This window comes from Scyliorhinus canicula, chromosome 6, assembly GCF_902713615.1.
Source record: "Scyliorhinus canicula chromosome 6, sScyCan1.1, whole genome shotgun sequence".
Taxonomy (NCBI): Eukaryota; Metazoa; Chordata; class Chondrichthyes; order Carcharhiniformes; family Scyliorhinidae; genus Scyliorhinus; species Scyliorhinus canicula.
In genome coordinates, this window is record NC_052151.1 from 180048012 (window position 1) to 180069411 (window position 21400).

The 21400-nt window shown below is 50.0% G+C and overlaps 1 protein-coding gene across 7 annotated transcripts in view; it reads left to right on the plus strand.

Annotated features, from left to right (window-relative positions):
- The first annotated feature begins 3192 nt into the window (after positions 1 to 3192).
- lyst (lysosomal trafficking regulator) overlaps positions 3193 to 21400 on the plus strand; it is a 397928-nt gene continuing 379720 nt past the window's right edge. For all 7 annotated transcript variants that reach the window (XM_038800534.1, XM_038800541.1, XM_038800536.1 and 4 more), the window contains exon 1: positions 3193 to 3559. In XM_038800534.1, coding sequence (XP_038656462.1) covers positions 3476 to 3559 — 84 coding nt within the window. In that variant the 5' untranslated portion in view covers positions 3193 to 3475. The remainder of the gene's footprint in view (positions 3560 to 21400) is intronic.

A 21400-nucleotide genomic window follows, 5' to 3' on the forward strand; every position in this document is an offset into this window, starting at 1 on the left:
CTGGCAGAGATTCGAGGACCACCCCAGGATGATGGGCTGGCTCTTGGGGGATAAAGGTTACCCACTGAGGTTCCTGGCTGATGTCAGCAGTACCACAGCCAGAGGCTGATGTGGAAATCCGCGATGACGAGGCCCATGTTGCCACCGGTGCATCGGACCGCTGAAAGTGCGGTTCTGACGCCTTGACTACTTTGGTGGTGCACCTAGAGGGTTGCCCCCTTTATGGTGTTCGCTCCACAACCTGGCACAGCAGCAGGCGACATGTTGGAGGAGGAGGAGGAGGTACATATGTCTGAGAAGAGAGCGGGGAGGAGTCGGACCAGGAGGAGCTGGAGGACAAGCCCGGTGAGGATTTGTCGGAGTAGCCGGAGGAAAGAGGACAAGCAGTGGTGAGGGTCCGGCATGCCCGGAGGGACAGGGTGGTACTCATCCTCACCCGCTTTTCACAGGACAAGGCTTTGTCCGTCATCTCCCACCCTCCCCCCACCCTCCACTAATTTTCCCCCTTCCCCCCAAATCCCATCCCCCTGACTACCCCTTTCCACTCTCCCAGGGTCTGTGTAACATCACTCTAGGGTGATGGGCCTGTGTCAACGCTGCCAGTGGGTCATTATACAATGCAGGAGGGTGATAATAAACTGTGAGGCTCCTCAATCTATGCCACAGACAGCACACGCACACACATCACCTGCACGTGGTATGCCCCAGGGGCTCCTGATCTAGGACCTCTGTGCCCTGGGGCCTGGGGCTGGGGGAGAACAGAGGGCAAAAGGGGTGCATATCCACATTGCAGAATAACATGACAGAGCATTCACAACTATCAGATGTAACAAGTTTTAATTGTGAACATTTGAAACCCTAACTGTCCCTAGCTAACGATGATGCCCCCTTCCCCCCAGTGCCCACTCAGTGATCCTCAATCTTCTTAATCCTCCGTGCTTTGTCGCTACGTCTATGTATGTCCTCAAGATGCCCATTAGAAGTGGTCTTTGATGCCCTGGCGTGCGTCCTCTGAAGGCCCTGGGGCCAAATCACCCTGGCCGCTTTACCAGTGACACTGGTGTCTCCGTGTCAACCTGTTCTGTCCGCTGACCTAGAGATGCACCATTATCAGGAGGGGGGACTCGGGAGAGTTGGAGAATGCCATTGTCTCCCTGTTGGAAGGGTCCAGGTTAGCCTCCGATACTTCCTCCTCCTGGAGTGTGCTCGTAGGGCCCTGGGGGTCTCAATGAGATGGAGGGGTAGCTGGAGCGAGCTCCAGAGGCCTCTGCATCATCTAGCTCTGCTAGCCCTGGTAGCTTCCCCTTGTCTGTAGTATGGTGTCGGCACCCTCAGTGATGCTCTTCTGTGACTGGGCCATTCGCTGGAGTGCCTCAGCAACATCCATCTGCATCTGGGACATATTCCTCAGTGACAGGGACATGCTCTTCTGTGCCTTGGCAATGTCCAGCTGTGTCTGGGCCGTTGGGTGCTTCTCCCGTGATCGATAACACCACGAGCGAACACTCCATGACCCTCCTGACACCTGCCTGCGACCCACCCGTGGGTCATGATCTGCAGTTTGAAAAAACCTAGTGTAGAGCACTTGAATCCAATGAGCGACCAGCCAGTCTGTGCGCATTCAGGACCCTGACCTTCCCATTGCTTGCCATTTTAACAAAAGACACTGCTCCCATGTCCACATGTCTGTCCTTGGCCTGCTGCAATGTTCCAGTGAAGCTCAACACAAACTGGAGGAACAACATCTCATCTTCCGGTTAGGCACACTGCAGCCTTCCGGCCTGAACATCGAATTCAACAACTTCAGATGATTAGCACTACCCCACCTCGACCCATTTGTTTTCATCCCATTTAATTTTAACCGTCTTTTACCATTTCTTTCTTTCTTAATATATATTAACCCCCCCACCACCATCTTATCCATCTTCTCCTTTTTGCTTCCCCTTCCCCTCCCCCCACATCTACAGTTCATCCTCTGATGTTAGTTTCCCTGCTGTTTGGCCTTTCACATCTTTTGTTCTCTCTGGGGACTGCCATTAGCACTCTTTCCCCTTGGTTTCTGTGGCCATTAGCACTCGGCTTCCCTGGGTTTCTGTGGCTATGACTCATCTTTCATTCTCACTCCACAGTATAAATATTTCTCACTTTCTCTGTTAGCTTTGACAAAGAGTCATCGGACTCGAAACGTGAGCTCTTTTCTCTCTCTGCAGATGCTGCCAGACCTGCTGAGAATTTCCAGCATTTTCTCTTTCGTTTCAGATTCCAGCATCCGCAGTAATTTGCTTGAATCCAATGAGGATGCCCTCCCCAAATCCCGTTTTGGAGAACCCATGCAGCATACAGGAATGCAATATTCTGTTGGAAGGCCTTTCCCTAGTCCCAGCTAATGAGGCAGGTATGCACCCTCTTGTTTGACATGGAGGCAATTGTATCTAAGTAGTGTGAGACTATCTTTCCTGCTGGATACAGTGCAATTCGAATTCAGATGAACTCCACAGCAGACTTGATCAGATTGGCGATGGCCTTGGACAGACTTTTGTAGCCCATGTTAATCAATGTCAATTTCTAATCTTCCTCTCCCCTTTCAGCTTGTCGGTGAGGGTGATGATGCCTTTCCTCGTGCATTGACTTTACCATATTTTAAAATGTTTTAATAGAAATACTATGGATTTACCAACATCACTGCTGCACAGATAACTGAGGGCCAGTTTCCAGAGGGAGTGCATGATAAACACTCAGTTCAGAAGTACAAGCAGGCAGAGGCATAGAGGTTTCAAGGTGTTATATCATTGCTGCTGACGATTGGAAGGTGTTGACATGAAACCACAGCGGACAAATGAATGGGCAAACTGACCCAACCTACAGAGAAGTGTTAAAACAGAGCAAAATAGATTTCAATTGCATCTTAACACTTGTGCAGTTCATTCTTTTGCAGTGCAACTGTTTGTGGTACTTTAGAACATTGGAACGGATATCTGACGCGAACTTAGCCGTTATTGAGAGATTGTCTGAAGCAATGCAGAAACTGCTCTTCGCCAGGTTCAGCGCCAGCCATGTAACCAAGGTCCAGGATTGACACTCCGCCCGGCGCGTGATGGCGTCAGGCGCGCGCGCCGAAGCTGCGGCAGAGACGCGGGGCTGCGCGCGCTATTTGCGTGTTTGCGTCAGGCGGAACAGAGCGCGCGAGTTGGAGTTGAGGAGAGGCCACGAGCGGCGATAACGGCTGGATCGCGCGCGGCTCCGGGCCGGCCCGCCTGTGGGACCGAGTGACGTGGAGGCGGCCGCTGTCGCTGGCGGAGCCCAGCCCCGGAGGCAGGGGAATGGGTCGGGAGGAGGGTGTGCACTGAGGAGCAGCCACCATTCCCGGGAAACCAAGTCGTGACATCGACCGGCGGCTCTGCGGGCTGTCCGCTCCGCTGAGCGTCAACACACTCCAAACTTTGCCGGAGGGAGGGACAGACTGCGCCATCCAGCCATGCCCAGATCCCCGAGCGCTAACCTCAACTTCAGCCTCAGCCATGCGTGGGAGAGATACCTGCAGTCGGAGCAGGAAGAGCAGGTGAGCTGGTGGGAGGCGAGCCTGGCACCGGCTCCGGGGGGGGGGGGGGGGGGCGGCAATGAGCAGAGCGGAGTGTGGGCATCAGCTGAGGAGCCCAGACTCTGGAGTAATCCAGCAGAGAGGATGCAGTGTGAGAATGGCACGGGGAGGGCAGTGAATGGGAAGGGCAGTGGTGATGGGCATGGAGAGGGCAGTGGTGACGGGCACGGGGAGGGCAGTGGTGACGGGCACAGGGAGGGCAGTGGTGATGGGCACGGGGAGGGCAGTGGTGACGGGCACAGGGAGGGCAGTGGTGAAGGGAAGGGCAGTGGTGATGGCACGGGGAGGGCAGTGGTGATGGGCACGGGGAGGGCAGTGGTGATGGGCACGGGGAGGGCAGTGGTGATGGGCATGCGGAGGGCAGTGGTGGTGGGCATGGGGAGGGCAGTCATGATGGGCATGGGGAGGGCAGTGGTGATGGGCAAGGGGAGGGCAGTGGTGATGGGCACGGGGAGGGCAGTGGTGACGGGCACGGGGAGGGCAGTGGTGAAGGGAAGGGCAGTGGTGACGGGCACGGGGAAGGCAGTGGTGACGGGCACGGGGAGGGCAGTTGTGACGGGCACAGGGAGGGCAGTGGTGAAGGGAAGGGCAGTGGTGATGGCACGGGGAAGGCAGTGGTAACGGGCACGGGGAGGGCAGTGGTGACAGGCACGGGGAGGGCAGTGGTGATGGGCACGGGGAGGGCAGTGGTGATGGGCACGGGGAGGGCAGTGGTGATGGGCACGGGGAGGGCAGTGGTGATGGGCACAGGGAGGGCAGTGGTGATGGCACGGGGAGGGCAGTGGTGATGGGCATGGAGAGGGCAGTGGTGACGGGCACGGGGAGGGCAGTGGTGACGGGCACAGGGAGGGCAGTGGTGATGGGCACGGGGAGGGCAGTGGTGACGGGCACGGGGAGGGCAGTGGTGATGGGCACGGGGAGGGCAGTGGTGATGGGCACGGGGAGGGCAGTGGTGATGGGCACGGGGAGGGCAGTGGTGATGGGCATGGGGAGGGCAGTGGTGGTGGGCATGGGGAGGGCAGTCATGATGGGCATGGGGAGGGCAGTGGTGATGGGCAAGGGGAGGGCAGTGGTGATGGGCACGGGGAGGGCAGTGGTGACGGGCACGGGGAGGGCAGTGGTGAAGGGAAGGGCAAGTGGTGACGGGCACGGGGAAGGCAGTGGTGACGGGCACGGGGAGGGCAGTTGTGACGGGCACAGGGAGGGCAGTGGTGAAGGGAAGGGCAGTGGTGATGGCACGGGGAAGGCAGTGGTAACGGGCACGGGGAGGGCAGTGGTGACAGGCACGGGGAGGGCAGTGGTGATGGGCACGGGGAGGGCAGTGGTGATGGGCACGGGGAGGGCAGTGGTGATGGGCACGGGGAGGGCAGTGGTGATGGGCACAGGGAGGGCAGTGGTGATGGCACGGGGAGGGCAGTGGTGATGGGCATGGAGAGGGCAGTGGTGACGGGCACGGGGAGGGCAGTGGTGACGGGCACAGGGAGGGCAGTGGTGATGGGCACGGGGAGGGCAGTGGTGACGGGCACAGGGAGGGCAGTGGTGATGGGCACGGGGAGGGCAGTGGTGATGGGCACGGGGAGGGCAGTGGTGATGGGCACGGGGAGGGCAGTGGTGATGGGCATGCGGAGGGCAGTGGTGGTGGGCATGGGGAGGGCAGTCATGATGGGCATGGGGAGGGCAGTGGTGATGGGCAAGGGGAGGGCAGTGGTGATGGGCACGGGGAGGGCAGTGGTGACGGGCACGGGGAGGGCAGTGGTGAAGGGAAGGGCAGTGGTGACGGGCACGGGGAAGGCAGTGGTGACGGGCACGGGGAGGGCAGTTGTGACGGGCACAGGGAGGGCAGTGGTGAAGGGAAGGGCAGTGGTGATGGCACGGGGAAGGCAGTGGTAACGGGCACGGGGAGGGCAGTGGTGACAGGCACGGGGAGGGCAGTGGTGATGGGCATGGGGAGGGCAGTGGTGAATGGGAATGAGAGGGCAGTGGTGATGGGCACAGGTATGGCAATGGTGATGGGCACAAGTGGGTAGTGGGCACAGGGAGGGCAGTGATGTTGGCATTGGGCATGGGATGGGCATAGGGTGGGCATTGGTGACAGGCACAAGGAAGGTAACAGTAAACACACGGAGGATGATGTACTTTGACAATGGGAAGGTGTGAGTGTGACACATTTTGCCAAGTGGAGTGTGAGAGAGGTGGTGAGAGCCAGAGAGACTGATGAAACAGGATAATTTTTCTCTCCCTTCTGAGCCGGAATGGATTTCTTCCCAATCCATAGATTTGTGCTCATAATCTAGGCAGACAACCTGTGCAGTAGTGTGTACTATTTATTGGATGCTATCTGTCAGATGAGATGATAAATCAAGGTTTTACCTTTTTAAGATAGGGTAGAAACAAAATCCCATTGCAATTTTGTATAAGAGCAGGGGAGCTATTTTTGTGATATTTTGTGAGCATATTGGCTGCTGTGTTTCTTTCTACTTCAAAATTGACAGAGACTACATTTCAAAAGGTACTATATTTTGGGATGTCCAGAGTATAAAAGACTGGCTGGGAACAGAAAAGGGAGTATCAAAATCTTCTATCAATAATAAGATTGAATAAGGAAGAGGGGTTGATTAGGGACCAAAGGAGTGATTTACGCTTGGAAGCAGGGGGCATAGCTGAGAAGCTACATGAATGCTTTGTATCTGTCTTTACCAAGGAAGGTGACACTTCCCAGTTCATGGTGAAAGAGGAGATGGTTCACACACTTCAAGGGTTTAAAATTGATATGTAGAAGATATTGGATAGGTTGGCTGTGCTTAGATTTGATGAGGTGCCAGGTCTGGATGATGCTTCCAAAGATAGTGACGGTAAGGAGAGTGGAAATTTCAGAAGTATTGGCCATAATGTTTCAGTCTTCCTTAGGTACGGGATGGTGCCGGAGGACTTGAGAATTACAAATGTTACATCATGTTCAAAAAAGGTTGTAAAGATAAGCACAGCAACCACAAGCCAGTCAGTTGAGCTTAGGTGGTGGGGAAGCTTTCAGAAACTAAGATTTCGGGTAAAATTATTAATCACTTGGACGAATGTGGGTTAATTAAGGAAAACCAGCACAGATTTGTTAAGGGAAAATCATATTTAACTAACGTGCTTGAGTTTTTTGATGAGAGAACAGAGAGGACTAATGAGGATGATGTTGTTGATGTGTACGTGGACTTCCAAAATATTTTTGTGTTTGACAAAGTGCCACACAATAGGCATGTGAGCAACATTAGAGCTCATGGAATAAAAGGGCCAGTAGCAAAATTGATATGAAATTGGCTGAGTGACAGGAAACAGAGATAGTGCTTAATAAAATTTTTTTGGAACTAGAGGATGGTATAATATGGAGTTCCCCGGGGTCAGTTCTGGGACCCATGCTCTTCCTGATATATATATTAATGACTTAATGACCTTAGTGTGCAGGGAACAATTTCAAAATTTGCAGATGATTCAAAAGATGAAAGTATTGTGAACTGTGAAGAACTTCAAAAGATGTTCAATTTCAAAATAATATAGACAGGTTGATGAAATGGTTGGACTGGTGGCAGATAAAAATTTATGAAGTGATTCAGTTTGGTAGGAAGAATATAGAGTGACAATCAAAATAAGGGGCACAATTCTAAAGGAGATGCAGGAGCAGAGAGACCTGGAGCTACATGTTCACAAATTATTGAAGGCCGCAGGACAGGTTGAGAGAGTGGTTAATAAAGCGCATAGGATCCTTGACTATATCGATAGGGTCATAGAGCACAGAAGCAAGGAAGTAATGATAAACGTATATAACACTGGTTCGACTTCAACTGTAGCGTTGCATCCCTGTTCTGGGCAGCACACTTTAGGAAAGATGTTAGTGAGGGTAAAGAAAAGTTTCAGAGGAATGATTACAGGAAATAGGAGCTTCAATTACATAGATTGGTGAAGTTGGGACTGTACTCCTTGGAGAAGAGAAGGTTGAGAGGAGATTTGATAGAGGCATTCAAAATCAAGAGTGGACTGAACAAAGTAGATCGAGTGAAAGAATTCTCATTGATGGAAGGATCAAGTATCAGAGGGCACAGGGTAATTGGCAAAATAAGTAATTGCGACATGAGAGAAACCTTTTTTTAGGCAGTGAGTGGTCAGGATTTGGGATGTACTGCCTGTGTGCGGTGGAGGCACATTCAATCCGGGCAATCAAAAGGGAATTGCATCATTATCTGAAAAGGAATGATTTGCCAGGCTGGGGGGAAATGCCAGGGGAGTGGCATTAGGTGAATTGTTCTTGCGGAGAGCCAACATGAACAGGATGCGCATTATAAATCCAACAATTTTCTTATTGGGAGATTGTGATAATGAAAGACATTAGGAGGAATGAGTAAGTTGCAGTGATTGACGGTGGGGTTGAGATGGGGGTCATTGGAGTACAATGGGAATGAATGGCTTTGATTTTGAGATTTATTGAGAATGGGACAGATGGATGTTGGAATGGAAAGAGTGAGAGTCATTGACACTGGGATGGAGGGTGTGTGAAAAACATTGATGTCAAGTTGGAGAATGTGAAGGATATTGACTCTGAAATTGAGCAAGACAGCTAAATGTTCACAACTGCAGGAAAAAGAACTGTCCTGATTGAGTACTGCTGGCAAACAAGCAAGCATAAAAGTTAATACTCTGGATTGAAGTATCTTCCTCCTAATTTATTTGTGAACTAGCACCACCGTGCCTCCTCCTGGCTGATGAGCTGTTTGTTTCACTTGATGTTGGCAGGTAGCCTGTATTGTTTTGTGATTATAGATATGATCTTCTTTGCTGTGATCCTGGCCTGTCCCTCATCAAGAGCACCAGGCAGTTGACTACAAGTGCTGAATGAATGTATATTTGGTATTTTGAGCTGGTGCCTGGTCTCTTGACTGAACTTACTTATAATCAGGTAGTTGGATACCTGTATGCTCTGGCCCAATGCAACTGGTCACATCATTTCATCTCGTATGCTTTTTACTTAAATGGTCCCACACTCAACATTTTTGATATATCCTTGTGAGCGCTCATTGTGTTTTTTGTTTGCTCATCCACTGAATACTTTTCTCCTTTTCTTTTTCCGTGCATATCCTGTGTTCCTTTTGTTCCTTTACATTTTCCTTCTTCACGGCAGTTGGAATTCCTTTCCCTGGCTTTCCCCAAACATTGTAGCGCCATCGGCTATTTCAAGTCGCTTTTCTGAATTATGCCTAGGGTTATGTTTGTAGTCTTCTTTGAAGGCAGGACACAGTGACAAGTTTAAAAAAAAGGCAGCCTGAAAATATCAAAACGAAAGTAAAATACTGTGATTGTTGAGAATCTGAAATAAAATGTGAAAATAGTGGGAAATAATCAAACCAGACATCTGTGGAGAGAGAAACATGGGGCAAGTGTTTTAGTATGGCTGGATTTCCCACTCCTCCAATTGAAGAGTTGGTGGGGCGCCTGTATTCCACCGAAAACACCAACCCCACAGCCATTTAGCTGCAGACAGCTGTCATTCAGGCGGAAGTCCTGCCTCAGCTATGGGCCAATCAGATGGTGGCTCTGTACTCCCAAGAGTGCTAGTGACAGCAGTGGCCATGACTAGGGATACAAGCAATTCCAGATTTTAAAGCTTGTAGTCTGGAACCAGGAAAGTGCGGAGGGTCTCAGATTAGAGATGGAGGGGATGAGGCCTGGTGGGACAGAGAGTTTGAAGAGAGGGGTTAAGATCTTGATGGAGTGGCCAGAGAGGGAAGAGAGCACCTCTAGAGGTCAAATCTTGTTAGGGGGAGGGAGGGGCATTAAGGGAGGTGCTCCCTCTGCCTGAGCAGAGTGAACTACCGGGACGGACACACACACCCTCCCACCATCCTCCAGCCCTTCATTGTGAAATCTAAGATTATGTAGAATATAAAATATAGTTTGATTCTTTGAATCTTACCCCATAGGCTTTCTTAATTCATCTATGGCTCGTTTGAAAACGCTGGTGTCAGCAAACGGGATCTCTTAGTGTTTTTATTTTGCATCATTGGGGTATGTGTATTTGGTATGTATACAGTAAGTATCCATTGAGTGTCTCCTCTTCTCAGAGGAAAGGTAGAGGAGAAAGTTATGTATTTGAAACTATGTCATACAGGTGGTGGTGTTTAAATGGGAACCCATTGGCTGGTAGCATGAGTCAACTGCTTTATTCCATTACTGAAGATATTGTTTCACAAAGAACTGTAAACAATACATCATTTTACTCGATAAAAGCAAAATACTATGGATGCTGCAAATCTGAAATAAAAACAGAAAATGCTGGGAAAACTCAGCAGTCTGGCAGCATCTGTTATGTGAGAGTATCTTTAAGAAATGGGTGTTTACTAGTACAGTGATGTCAGAGATTGAGTGGAGCTGGGATGTCTGTCAGCTTTTTACTTTTGTTTTTGAGCAGGCTGCTATAGAGTGAGTTTTTGGTTTTGTTTTCAGTGTTGGAACTGAAGCCAGACAGAGAAGGTGTACTGTTGATCTCTGCCATGAAAAGACTATCTCTTGGTCATTTGGTGAATTCAGAATTATAAACGTTCTCAGTAGTGAATGTAAACCTAATGTGCTTCTGTTAAAAGGTGTTTCTTTTGTCTTCTGGATGTTGTTTGGGAAGTTATTAAGGATTACTTAGTGTTGTATTCTTTGGGGGTTGTATTTGAATTGATGGTTGCTAAGATGTTCACTATGTTTAAAAAGGTTAACTTGAGTTCATAGAATAAACACTGTTTTGCTTTAAAAAATACTTTTCCATTTCTGCTGTACCACACCTGTAGAGTGGGCCGTGTGCTCCCCATAGCACAATCTATTAAAAGTTGTGGGTCAGGTGAACTCCATGATACACTTTGGGGTTCTCTAACACTGGAGAGAATATTTCGAATCCCAATGGCTCTGTAATGAAACTTCTTAATTTGACTTATTTTCTTTTACTCTTTATTTTACTTAGCTGTTTAATCTGTTTTAAATAATTTATGTAAAGTATGTCTAAGGGCTAGCACTGCAAGCGTGCTTAAATATTATAATCTTTCAACTGTTATAAAAGGTACTATTGGGGTGGCACAGTGGTTAGCACTGCTGCCTCACAGCACCGAGGACCCTGTTTCGATCCCGGCCCCGGGCCGCTGTCCATGTGGAATTTGCACATTCTCCCTGTGTCTGCATGGATCTCAATCCAAAAAGATGTGCCGTCTAGGTGAATTGGAAAAAAATAATTGGGTAGTCTAACTTTATTAAAAAGAAGGTAGTATCAATGGAAGTAAAACTTCTACTCTTTGAATCAATTGTAAAAAGGCCTGTCAATATATTAATGCAAACATATTTAAAAAAAATTTAGAATACCCAATTCTTTTTTTCCAATTAAGGGGCAATTTAGTGTGGCCAATCCACCTACCAGGCACATATTTGTGTTATGGGGGTGAGACCAGCGCAGACATGGGGAGAATATGCAAACACCACATGGACAGTGACCTGAGAACCTGAGTCCTTGGCGTCGTGAAGCAGCAGTGCTAACCACCTTGCTGCCCTGAATGACAAACATCTTTAAGAAATAGTCATTCCAAAAGTCAGGACTCTGAATTGAAAAGCAAGTTGTGCAGGTTCCTCTTGTCTACTTCAAGTAAATCAGGTGGAAGAATAACATTTATGGACTAATTTTCATATAATCTTTTATTAGTGTCATACGTAGGCTTACATTAAGATTGCAATTAAGTTACTGTGAAAATCCCTTTGTTGCCACACTCCTGCGCCTGTTCGGGTGCACTGAGGGAGAATTCAGAATGTCCAAATCATCTAACAGCGCGTCTTTCGGGACTCCGTGGGAGGAAACTGGAGCACCAGGAGAAAACCCACGCAGACACAGGGAGAACGTGCAGACTTCACACAGACAGTGACCCAAGTCAGGAATCAAACCTGGGTCCCTGGCACTGTGAATCAACCGAGCTAACCTAAAGTCGGAAGACCTCGGATGCCAGTTGATAGATACAGTTTATCAAGGAGATTTAAAGAAACTGCATGGGACAAATTGTAAACTGCTCCAAATAAAGTTATTTAAAAAAAATAAAGTTGATTGTGTGGAAATGGAGTTCATTCTATTGCAATAATGCAAAAAAAATTCAGGGCTTTTCTCTTTCAACTCTTTAATCCTCGTGACCCTCAATACCTCTTGGGTGATTAGGATGGTAGATTTGTAACACTCTATAATCAAGCAGGAGGACGATACATTTAATTTGATGACTTGCATAATGTCTGTGGTTTCTTATGAGACATCATCCATCACTGGTTCTCCACCTAATAGCTTATTATAGAATTGACAACAACAACCCCACCCCTCCCCATTTTAAATAAAAATAGGGAAATTCAAGGAATTTCTCGGCATATGACCCAAACTTACAAAGTTTGGCTAAGCAGCCATGGTGCCATTTTTAGTCAGATAAGCTTCTGACCACATATACAGGCCATCACAAAGGCCACCTATTTCCACTTTTAATATTCTATTGTCTAACTTTAATCCTGTTTCACTCATCTGCTGGTGAAATCCTCATTCATACTTTTGTTATTTCCAGCCTTGACTATTCCAGTGTACTTCTTGCTGACCTCCCATCTTCTACTGGACTTAAAGTTTAGGTCATCCAAAATTTTACATGTGTCCCAACACACTCCCAAGTTCCATTTACCCATCATCCTTGTACTCGGCACCGAGTACCCGATGATAGTGACCCGATGATAGTGAAGGAATGGTGATATAGTTCCAAGTCAGGATGCGTGTGGCTTGGAGAGGAACTTGCCGGTCGTGGTGTTCTGTTGCAGGGATTTTCAAACTCTGAATCGCAACCTGCGGGTGGCTCGGCACAACATTGAGGGCCGAAGGGCCTGTTCTGTGCTGTACTGTTCTATGTTCTCTAATCTATATTGGCTTCCAGTTGAACAATGCAATCATTTTTTTTTTCAAATTCTCAGCCTTGTGTTCAACACCCTCCATGTCCTTACCTCTCCCTAATTTTGTTCTCCAGCCCACCAAGATACCCAAACATCTCTAACTATTGGCTCTTGAAATCTGTGATTTTAAGTGCTGCACCACAGCGGCCTTGAGTCTTAAATTCCGGAATTCACTCACGAAACCTCTTCGCCTCTCAAATCTCTTTTGTCCTTTATGTGCCCCTTAAAATCAAATTCTTTGACCAAACCTTTGTTCACAAGCCCTGGTGTATCCTTATTTTAAAAAATAAATCTTTGATGGAATGTTGGTGTCGCTGGCCTGGCCACATTTATTGTCTGTCCTTAATTGTCTTTGAGAAAGTGGAGGTGAGCTGCCTTCTTAAACTGCTGCAACCCGTGTGGCATAGGTACACCCACAAGGCTGTGATGAAAGGATTCCCAGAATATTTATCGATTTTATAGGACATACAGTGCAGAAAGAGGCCATTCGGCCCATCGAATCTGCACCGACCCACTTAAGCCCTCACTTCAACCCAATAACCCCTCCTAACATTTTTGGTCATTAAGGGCAATTTATCATGGCCAATCCACCTTACCTGCACGTCTTTGGACTGTGGGAGGTAACCGAAGCACCCGGAGGAAACCCACACAGACACTGGGAGAACGTACAGACTAGACACAGACAGTGACCCAGCGTGGAATCGAACCTGGCACTCTGGCGCTGTGAAGCCACAGTGCTATCCACTTGTGCTACCGTGCTGTCCTAATATTGACCCGATGATAGTGAAGGAATGGTGATATAGTTCCAAGTCAGGATGCGTGTGGCTTGGAGAGGAACTTGCCGGTCGTGGTGTTCTGTTGCAGGGATTTTCAAACTCTGAATCGCAACCTGCGGGTGGATCGCGGGGGGCCGCGGCGCTCGTTCATGGCGTTCCCGATCGTGGGAGGAACGCCCAACAGCCGTGACCGGCTTTTAAAAATGCAGGCCGCTACGGACTTTTAAGATTGCCGACCATTCTGTGCATGCATGCTGGATCAAACAGTGCACAGGCCCGGAGCTCAGCGGAGTGGACTGCCTCCCCCTGATGTCAGTGTGCTGTGCAGGACCAGTTTTTTTCAGCAAACGATGGAGTCCTCCCACCAGAAGTGGCAGAGATCAGATCATGCGCTGACATGGGTCTGTGTCTGCGTGGGTTTTCTCCTGGTGCTCCAGTTTCCTCCCACGGAGTCCCGAAAGACGCGCTGTTAGATGATTTGGACATTCTGAATTCTCCCATGAAACCACAGACACGTCACATGTTCTGGGCGCGAGGGTGAACAACCCATGAAGAAGAAGTTGAAAGCAGGATCAAAGCAGCATAAAGATGATTACTGTGGTATGGGTTACTAATTCTTCCACTGCAAATCAGGATTCAAAGTTAATGTGTGTTATATGCAGGAAAGCACTGACAAATGAAATGTTTAAAACCCTCAAAACATCAAAGATATTTAAAGACTAATCATGGCGAGTTTGTGGACAAACCTGCAGAAACATTATGGAGTAGGCTGTATGCAAATGATTTTGTGGTTGACAAAGTGGCTGCTGCGAATTACTTTAGCACTGTATTTTATTACTAACACTAACCATTACACTATTTCTTTGACCTGTTGTCTGGATGTATAAAGCTGTGATCTTCAGCATGCCCACAGGACTGAAGTGTTTGTGATCATTGGACGTTACTACTGGTACTGCGTCAGCTCAATTAATTTGTCAAGTGACTTCTACAATCTTGGATCGATTTTCTGAGGATGTTTAACTACCAGTGATCACCATTACTATGGAATATATCAGTGAACAACAGGAGCAGACTAGGTTCTCAGTTTACATATATATCCTTCACAGCCACTGGTTACAGTCCATAATGAGGAACTGAACAAAATTAACTTTCTGGAAAGAGGAATTGCCAATTGACCACTCAAACTGATATGAAACATTAGTCAGTTACATGGTATTCTGTGTCCTTACCTACACTGTAAGTTGAGCACTGCTCCCACTCGACCACTTCACCTCTGCAATGTAGATTAACAAAACTATGATAATCCAGATCTTAACCAATGGCCCAAATTTTATACTAAGCGGCAAACGAACGGCATTTGCCTTATCTTATACTTAACAGGCTGCCCAATAACTTTTGTAGGCTTTTCTTTTTTGCGTTGCAACTTATAATCATTTGGTTCCTGAAAACAGAGTGGTGTCTGCTACAGGGGAACTGTGACCTTTGTGAACAGGGCAGCCAACTGTGTTTGTCCTTAACCAATCATATTGAAGAATCCTCACCAAGGTAAGTAGGGTCCAAATCAGGGAGTGTAAAATCATGTTCAAAGAGTGAAATAAAGAGAAGGAAAGATAGATTGGATTCCGATAGCAAGGAAAATATGTAAATTAACATTTTTGACAAATAATTAAAATCTAAACGACTAAGACTGATCCATACTTGTAAGTGTTAATTTTGCTATGAGCATTGAAATACCCATATTTTAGCTTGGCGGGAGGAGTGTTAAAAATAATAACCATAAAGTAAATAACAATAAAACAGAATTGAAAACAATTGACCAAACTCTGAAATATATGGTAATATTGTAGAAGAAAGGATCTATACACAGCTTTGCTTTGAAAAGGAAAGATTTGGGGACTTCCGGTTGCGGCTATGCGGAGCTAAGTCGCACGTTCGGCAGCTCCTGCTAGGAACGGACTTTTGGGCTCTTTTTAGGGCCCCCAATGGAACTTTTTCGACGTCTCCCGGTGTGGGAAGGAGTCAGCAACATTTCCCCAGTGGTGTATGGCCTGGACCAGGAGTGGGACGAGTAAAAAAGTGGTAGCAAAGCCAAAGCAGAAGCGAGGGAAGAACCACAAGATGGCGGCGGGCGGAGACCAGGTGGCATGTATGCAGTGGGCGCAGGAGCAGCAGGAGGCTCTTCAGCGCTGCTTCAGGGAGCTTAAAACGGAGCTGCTAGAGTCGATGAAGGCTTCAATTGGCAAGCTGCTGGAAACTCAGACAGCCCAGGGAGGTCCGACAAAAGGTCTCCGAAAACGAGGACGAGATCTTAGGCCTCGCGGTGAAGGTGGAGGTGCACGAGGCGCTCCATAAAAAATGGCAGGAGCGGTTCGAGGAGATGGAGAACCGAACGAGGTGGAAACTTCTGCGGATCCTGGGCCTCCCGGAGGGGCTGGAGGGGTGTGACGTGGGGGCCTATGTGGTCACCATGCTAAATTCGCTGATGGGAGCTGGGTCCTTCCAGGGGCCCCTGGAGCTGGAGGGGGCCCACAGAGTACTGGCGAGAAGGCCCAAGCCTAAAGAGCCGCCCGGACGGTGCTGGTGCGGTTACACCGGTTTGCTGACCGGGAATGTGTGCTCATGTGGGCCAAGAAGGAGTGGAGCAGCAGGTGGGAGAACGCAGAGGTACGGATCTACCAGGACTGGAGTGCGGTGGTGGCAAAGAAGAGGGCCGGGTACAACCGGACGAAGGCGGTGCTACACAGGAAGGGAGTGAAGTTCGGCATGCTGCACCCGGCGCGTCTGTGGGTCACCTACAAGGACCGACACTTTTACTTTGAGTCCCCGGAGGAGGCGTGGGCCTTCGTACAGGCCGAGAAATTGGACTCACACGGGGGTTTGCGTGTAGCTGTGTTACATTTAAAAAAATAAAATAATTTTAATTCAAATTTTTGTATAATAACAACAACAAAAAGACAGAATTTTTTTTTTAACCAAGAACAGCCCCCCCCCCAACCCGCCCCGCGCATACACGCTTGGGAGCTGGAGCAGGTAGAGGAGGTCGGGATGGGGGTCTGCCATCGTGGGGAATGGGCCGAGTGAGGGGCGCGGGCATGTGGTGGGCTGAGGAAGGGTAATGGCTAGTCGGCGGGGGAGTGGGGTAGGTGGCCCCCTGATCCGGCTGATAACCTGGAATGCAAGGGGACTGAATGGGCCGGTCAAACGGGCCCGCGTGTTTGCGCACCTGAAAGGGCTGAAAGCGGATGTGGTCATGCTTCAGGAGACACACCTGAAGGTGGCGGATCAGGTTAGATTGCGGAAGGGATGGGTAGGCCAGGTGTTTCATTCGGGGCTGGATGCAAAAAATCAGGGGGTTGGCGATACTGGTGGGAAAGAGGGTGTCGTTCGAGGCGTCGAACGTTGTGGCAGACAGTGGCGGTAGGTATGTGATGGTAAGTGGAAGGCTGGAGGGGGAGCGGGTGGTGCTGGTCAATGTATGCGCCCCGAGTTGGGACGATGCGGGTTTCATGCGGCGCACGTTGGGCCGGATTCCAGACTTGGAGACGTGGGGCCTGATAATGGGGGGAGATTTCAACACGGTGCTGGACCCGGCACTGGATCGATCCAGATCCAGGACGTGTAGGAGGCCAGCGGTGGCTAAGGTGCTGAGGGGGTTTATGGACCAGATTTTGGGGGGGGGTTGACCCATGGACGTTTGCGAGACCGAGGGCCAGGGACCCATGGAGGTTTACGAGACCGAGGGCCAGGAGATTTTCATTCTTCTGCCATGTGCATAAGGCCTATTCCCGGATTGATTTTTTTGTTAAGAGTAGGGCACTGATTGCGAGAGTGGAGGATACTGAATACTCGGCGATAGCCATTTCTGATCATGTCCCGCATTGGGTGGACCTCGAGCTGGGGGAGGAGAGAGACCAGCGCCCGCTTTGGCAATTAGAGGTGGGGTTGCTGGCGGACGAGGAGGTGGGTGGGCGGGTCAGAGGTTGTATTGAGAGGTGCCTGGAGGCCAATACAATGGAGAGGTCCGATTGGGGACGGTCTGGTAGGCGCTGAAGGCGGTGGTTAGGGGAGAGTTGATCTCCATCTGGGACCACAGGGAGAGGAGAGAGAGGGAGAGGTTGGTGGGGGGAGATGGTGAGGGTGGACAGGAGGTACGTTGAGGCTCCGGAGGAGGGATTGCTTAGGGAGCGGCGTAGTCTCCAGACCGAATTCGACCTATTGACCACCAGGAAGGCGGAAATTCAGTGAAGGAAGGCACAGGGGGCGGTGTATGAATATGGGGAAAAGGCGAGCCGGATGCTGGCGCACCAGCTTCGGAAGCGAGATGCGGCTAGGGAGATCGGTGGAGTTAAGGATAGGGGAGGGAATGTGGTGCGAAGTGGGGTAGGCATCAATGGGGTCTTCAGGGACTTCTATGGGGAACTGTATCGGTCCGAACCCCCACTGGAGGTGGGGGAATGGGCCGTTTTATGGGCCGGCTTAGATTCCCGAGGGTGGAGAAGGGACAGGTGGAGGGACTGGGGGCGCCGGTTGGGCTGGAGGAGTTGGTCAAAGGGATAGGGAGCATGCAGTCGGGGAATGCGCCGGGGCCGGATGGGTTCCCGGTCGAATTCTATAAGACGTATGCAGACCTGCTGGGCCCTCTGTTGGTTAGGACCTTCAACGCGGCAAGGGAAGGAGTGGCTTTGCCTCCGACGATGTCTTGGGTGCTGATTTCCTTGATCCTTATGCGGGACAAGGCTCCCCTGCAGTATGGGTCGTACAGGCCGATCTCACTCTGAAACGGAGACGCCAAGTCGTTGGTGAAGATTTTAGCCACGAGGATAGAGGACTGTGTGCCGCAGGTTATTCACGAGGATCAAACGGGGTTTGGGAAAGGGAGGCAGTTGAATACTGACAAACGGAGGCTATTGAATGTTATAATAATGCCAGCGGTGGAAGGGGAGGCGGAGATAGTGGTGACGATGGACGCGGAGAAGGCCTTCGATAGGGTAGAGTGGGGTTACTTGTGGGAAGTGCTGAAAAGGTTCGGGTTCGGGGTTTGTCAGGTGGGTGAAGCTGCTGTATGAGGCCCCGGTGGCGAGTGTGGCCACGAATAGGAGGAGGTCGGAGTATTTTCGGCTATACCGAGGGATGAGGCAGGGGTGCCCCTGTCCCCCCTGCTTTTTGCGCTAGCAATTGAACCCCTGGCCATGGCGTTGAGAGAGTTGAGGAACTGGAGGGGGCTGGTGCGAGGGGGGGGAGGAACACAGAGTGTCGCTCTATGCGGTTGACCTGTTGTTGTATGTGGCGGACCCGGTGAGGGTGATGCCGGAGGTAATGGGGATTGTCAGGGAGTTTGGGGATTTCTCAGGGTACAAGCTCAACATGGGGAAGAGCGAGCTGTTCGTTGTTCACCCAGGGGACCAGGAGGGGGGGATTGGTAAGCTCCCATTAAAAAGGGCGGAGAGGAGTTTTAGGTACTTAGGGGTTCAGCTGGCCAGGAGCTGGGGGGCCTTGCACAAGCTTAACCTGACGAGGCTTGTGGAGCAAATGGAGGAGGCGTTTAAGAGGTGGGACATGCTACCGCTGTCTTTGGCGGGTAGGGTGCAGTCAGATAAGATGACGGTGCTCCCAAGATTTCTGTTCCTGTTCCAGTGCCTCTCCATCCTTATCCTGAAGGCCTTAGAACATAGAACATAGAACAGTACAGCACAGAACAGGCCCTTCGGCCCTCAATGTTGTGCCGAGCCATGATCACGCTACTCAAACCCACGTATCCACCCTATACCCGTAACCCAACAACAACCCCCCCCCCCCCCAACCTTACTTTAATTAGGACACTACGGGCAATTTATCATGGCCAATCCACCTAACCCGCACATCTTTGGACTGTGGGAGGAAACCGGAGCACCCGGTGGAAACCCACGCACACAGGGGGAGGACGTGCAGACTCCACACAGACAGTGACCCAGCCGGGAATCGCACCTGGGACCCTGGAGCTGTGAAGCATTTATGCTAACCACCATGCTACCCTGCTGCCCCTTCTTCAGGCGGGTCAATAGGAGCATTACAGGGTTTGTCTGGGCGCAGGGGGCCACGAGGGTGAGAAGGGTGTTCCTGGAGCGGGGCAGGGATAGGGGGGGGCTGGCTTGCCCAACCTCTGTGGGTATTACTGGGCTGCCAACGCAGCGATGGTGCGCAAGTGGGTGATGGAGGGGGAAGGGGCAGCATGGAAGAGGATGGAAGTGGCGTCCTGTGTGGGCATGAGCCTGGAGGCGCTGGTGACGGCGCTGCTGCCGCTCCGTCCAACGAGGTATACCACGAGCCCGGTGATGGCGACTACCCTCAAGATTTGGGGGCAATGGAGGCGGCACAGGGGGGAGGTGGGGGCTTCGGTGAGGTCCTCGATACGGGCGAACCACCGGTTTGCCCCGGGGAGAATTGACGGCGGGTTCCTGAGTTGGCACAGGGCAGGTATTAGGAAGATGGGGGACCTGTTTGTGGACGGGAACTTCGCGAGTCTGGGTGAGTTGGAGGAGAATTTCGGGCTCCCCCCGGGGAACGCCTTCAGATATATGCAGGTAAGGCCGTTTGTCAGGCGGCAAGTGGCGGAGTTCCCACTGTTGCTGCCGCGCGGGGTCCAGGACAGGGTGTTCTTGGGGGTGTGGGTTGGAGAAGGGAGGATCTCGGCAACGTACCAAGTGATGCAGGAGGAGGACGAAGCCTCGGTGGAGGAGCTGAGGGGTAAATGGGAGGAGGAGCTGGGGGAGGGGATCGAGGAGGGGACGTGGGCGGATGCCCTGGGGAGGGTGAACTCTTCTTCTTGCCTGAGGCTCAGCCTCATACAATTTAAGGTGCTGCATGGGGCTCACATGACCGGAACAAGGATGAGCCGGTTTTTTGGGAGTGAGGACAGGTGTGTTAGGTGCTCAGGGAGCTTAGCAAACCATGCCCATATGTTCTGGGCATGCCCGGCGCTGGAGGAATTTGGGAATGGGGTAGCAAGGACGGTGTTGAGAGTGATCCAGGGTCAAACCGGGCTGGCGGCTCGCAATATTTGGGGTTGCAGATGAGCCGGGAGTGCAGAAGGCGAAAGAGGTCGGCATTCTGGTCTTTGCGTCCCTGGTAGCCCGGCGGAGGATTCTTCTTCAGTGGAAGGATGCGCGGCCCCCGGGCGTGGAGGCCTGGATCAATGATATGGCGGGGTTCATTAAATTGGAGAGGGTGAAATTTGCCATAAGGGGATCGGTGCAGGGGTTTTTCAGGAGGTGGCAACCATTCCTAGATTTCCTGGCAGAGCGGTAGAAAAAGGCCAACAGCAGCAGCAACCCGGGGGGCGGGGGTTTCGTCTCTGAAGGGGTGTATATATTTGTTCAGTGTTGATGACGGGTGTTAATTTATTTATTTTGTTTTGTATATATGGTGGGGTGGGGGGTTTTTTTTTCCTCTTTTTGTATTTTGTTATTGAAAATTTGAATAAAAATTATTTAAAAAAAAGAAAAGGAAAGATTAGTAATGTCCAGAGGAAACACAGATTGAAGTCCTGTTTGTTACAATAGTTGGCTTTCTATCTGACCCAAATAAGATAAATTGGGGGAACTTTTTAGCTTGGAGGGCCGAAGGGCCTGTTCCTGTGCTGTATTGTTCTTTCCACTTTATTATTGGCCTAAAAATCCAAGAAACAGCAGTTAGTGCAAGAAAAGCAAGCAGATGTTTCCTAACTATTGGGTTGTATGCATTAGAATTCCAAGGTTTGGAATTCAGTTATGAACTGAACTGTGGATAAGTGAGCCATCAGAGACTTTTGGACAGCAATGAATAATTGCTATATAAAGCTTTGTTCCTGTTTACAATCGTAGAGTGATAATCATGAAACATCTGAACAAAACATCTAAAAGATAGAGTGCCCATCGTTTTGTTAGAACAAGGATCTCTGATGCAAAATAATCTATAAAAAGAGGAACAATGAAAAACCATCCAAAACTTTGATGGTTGTGGTGCCTTACCGCCCATAATTTGCAGAAGCAATATATCCACTTGTTTAAATTTAAAATGTTAACATTTTTCTTCCATTTAA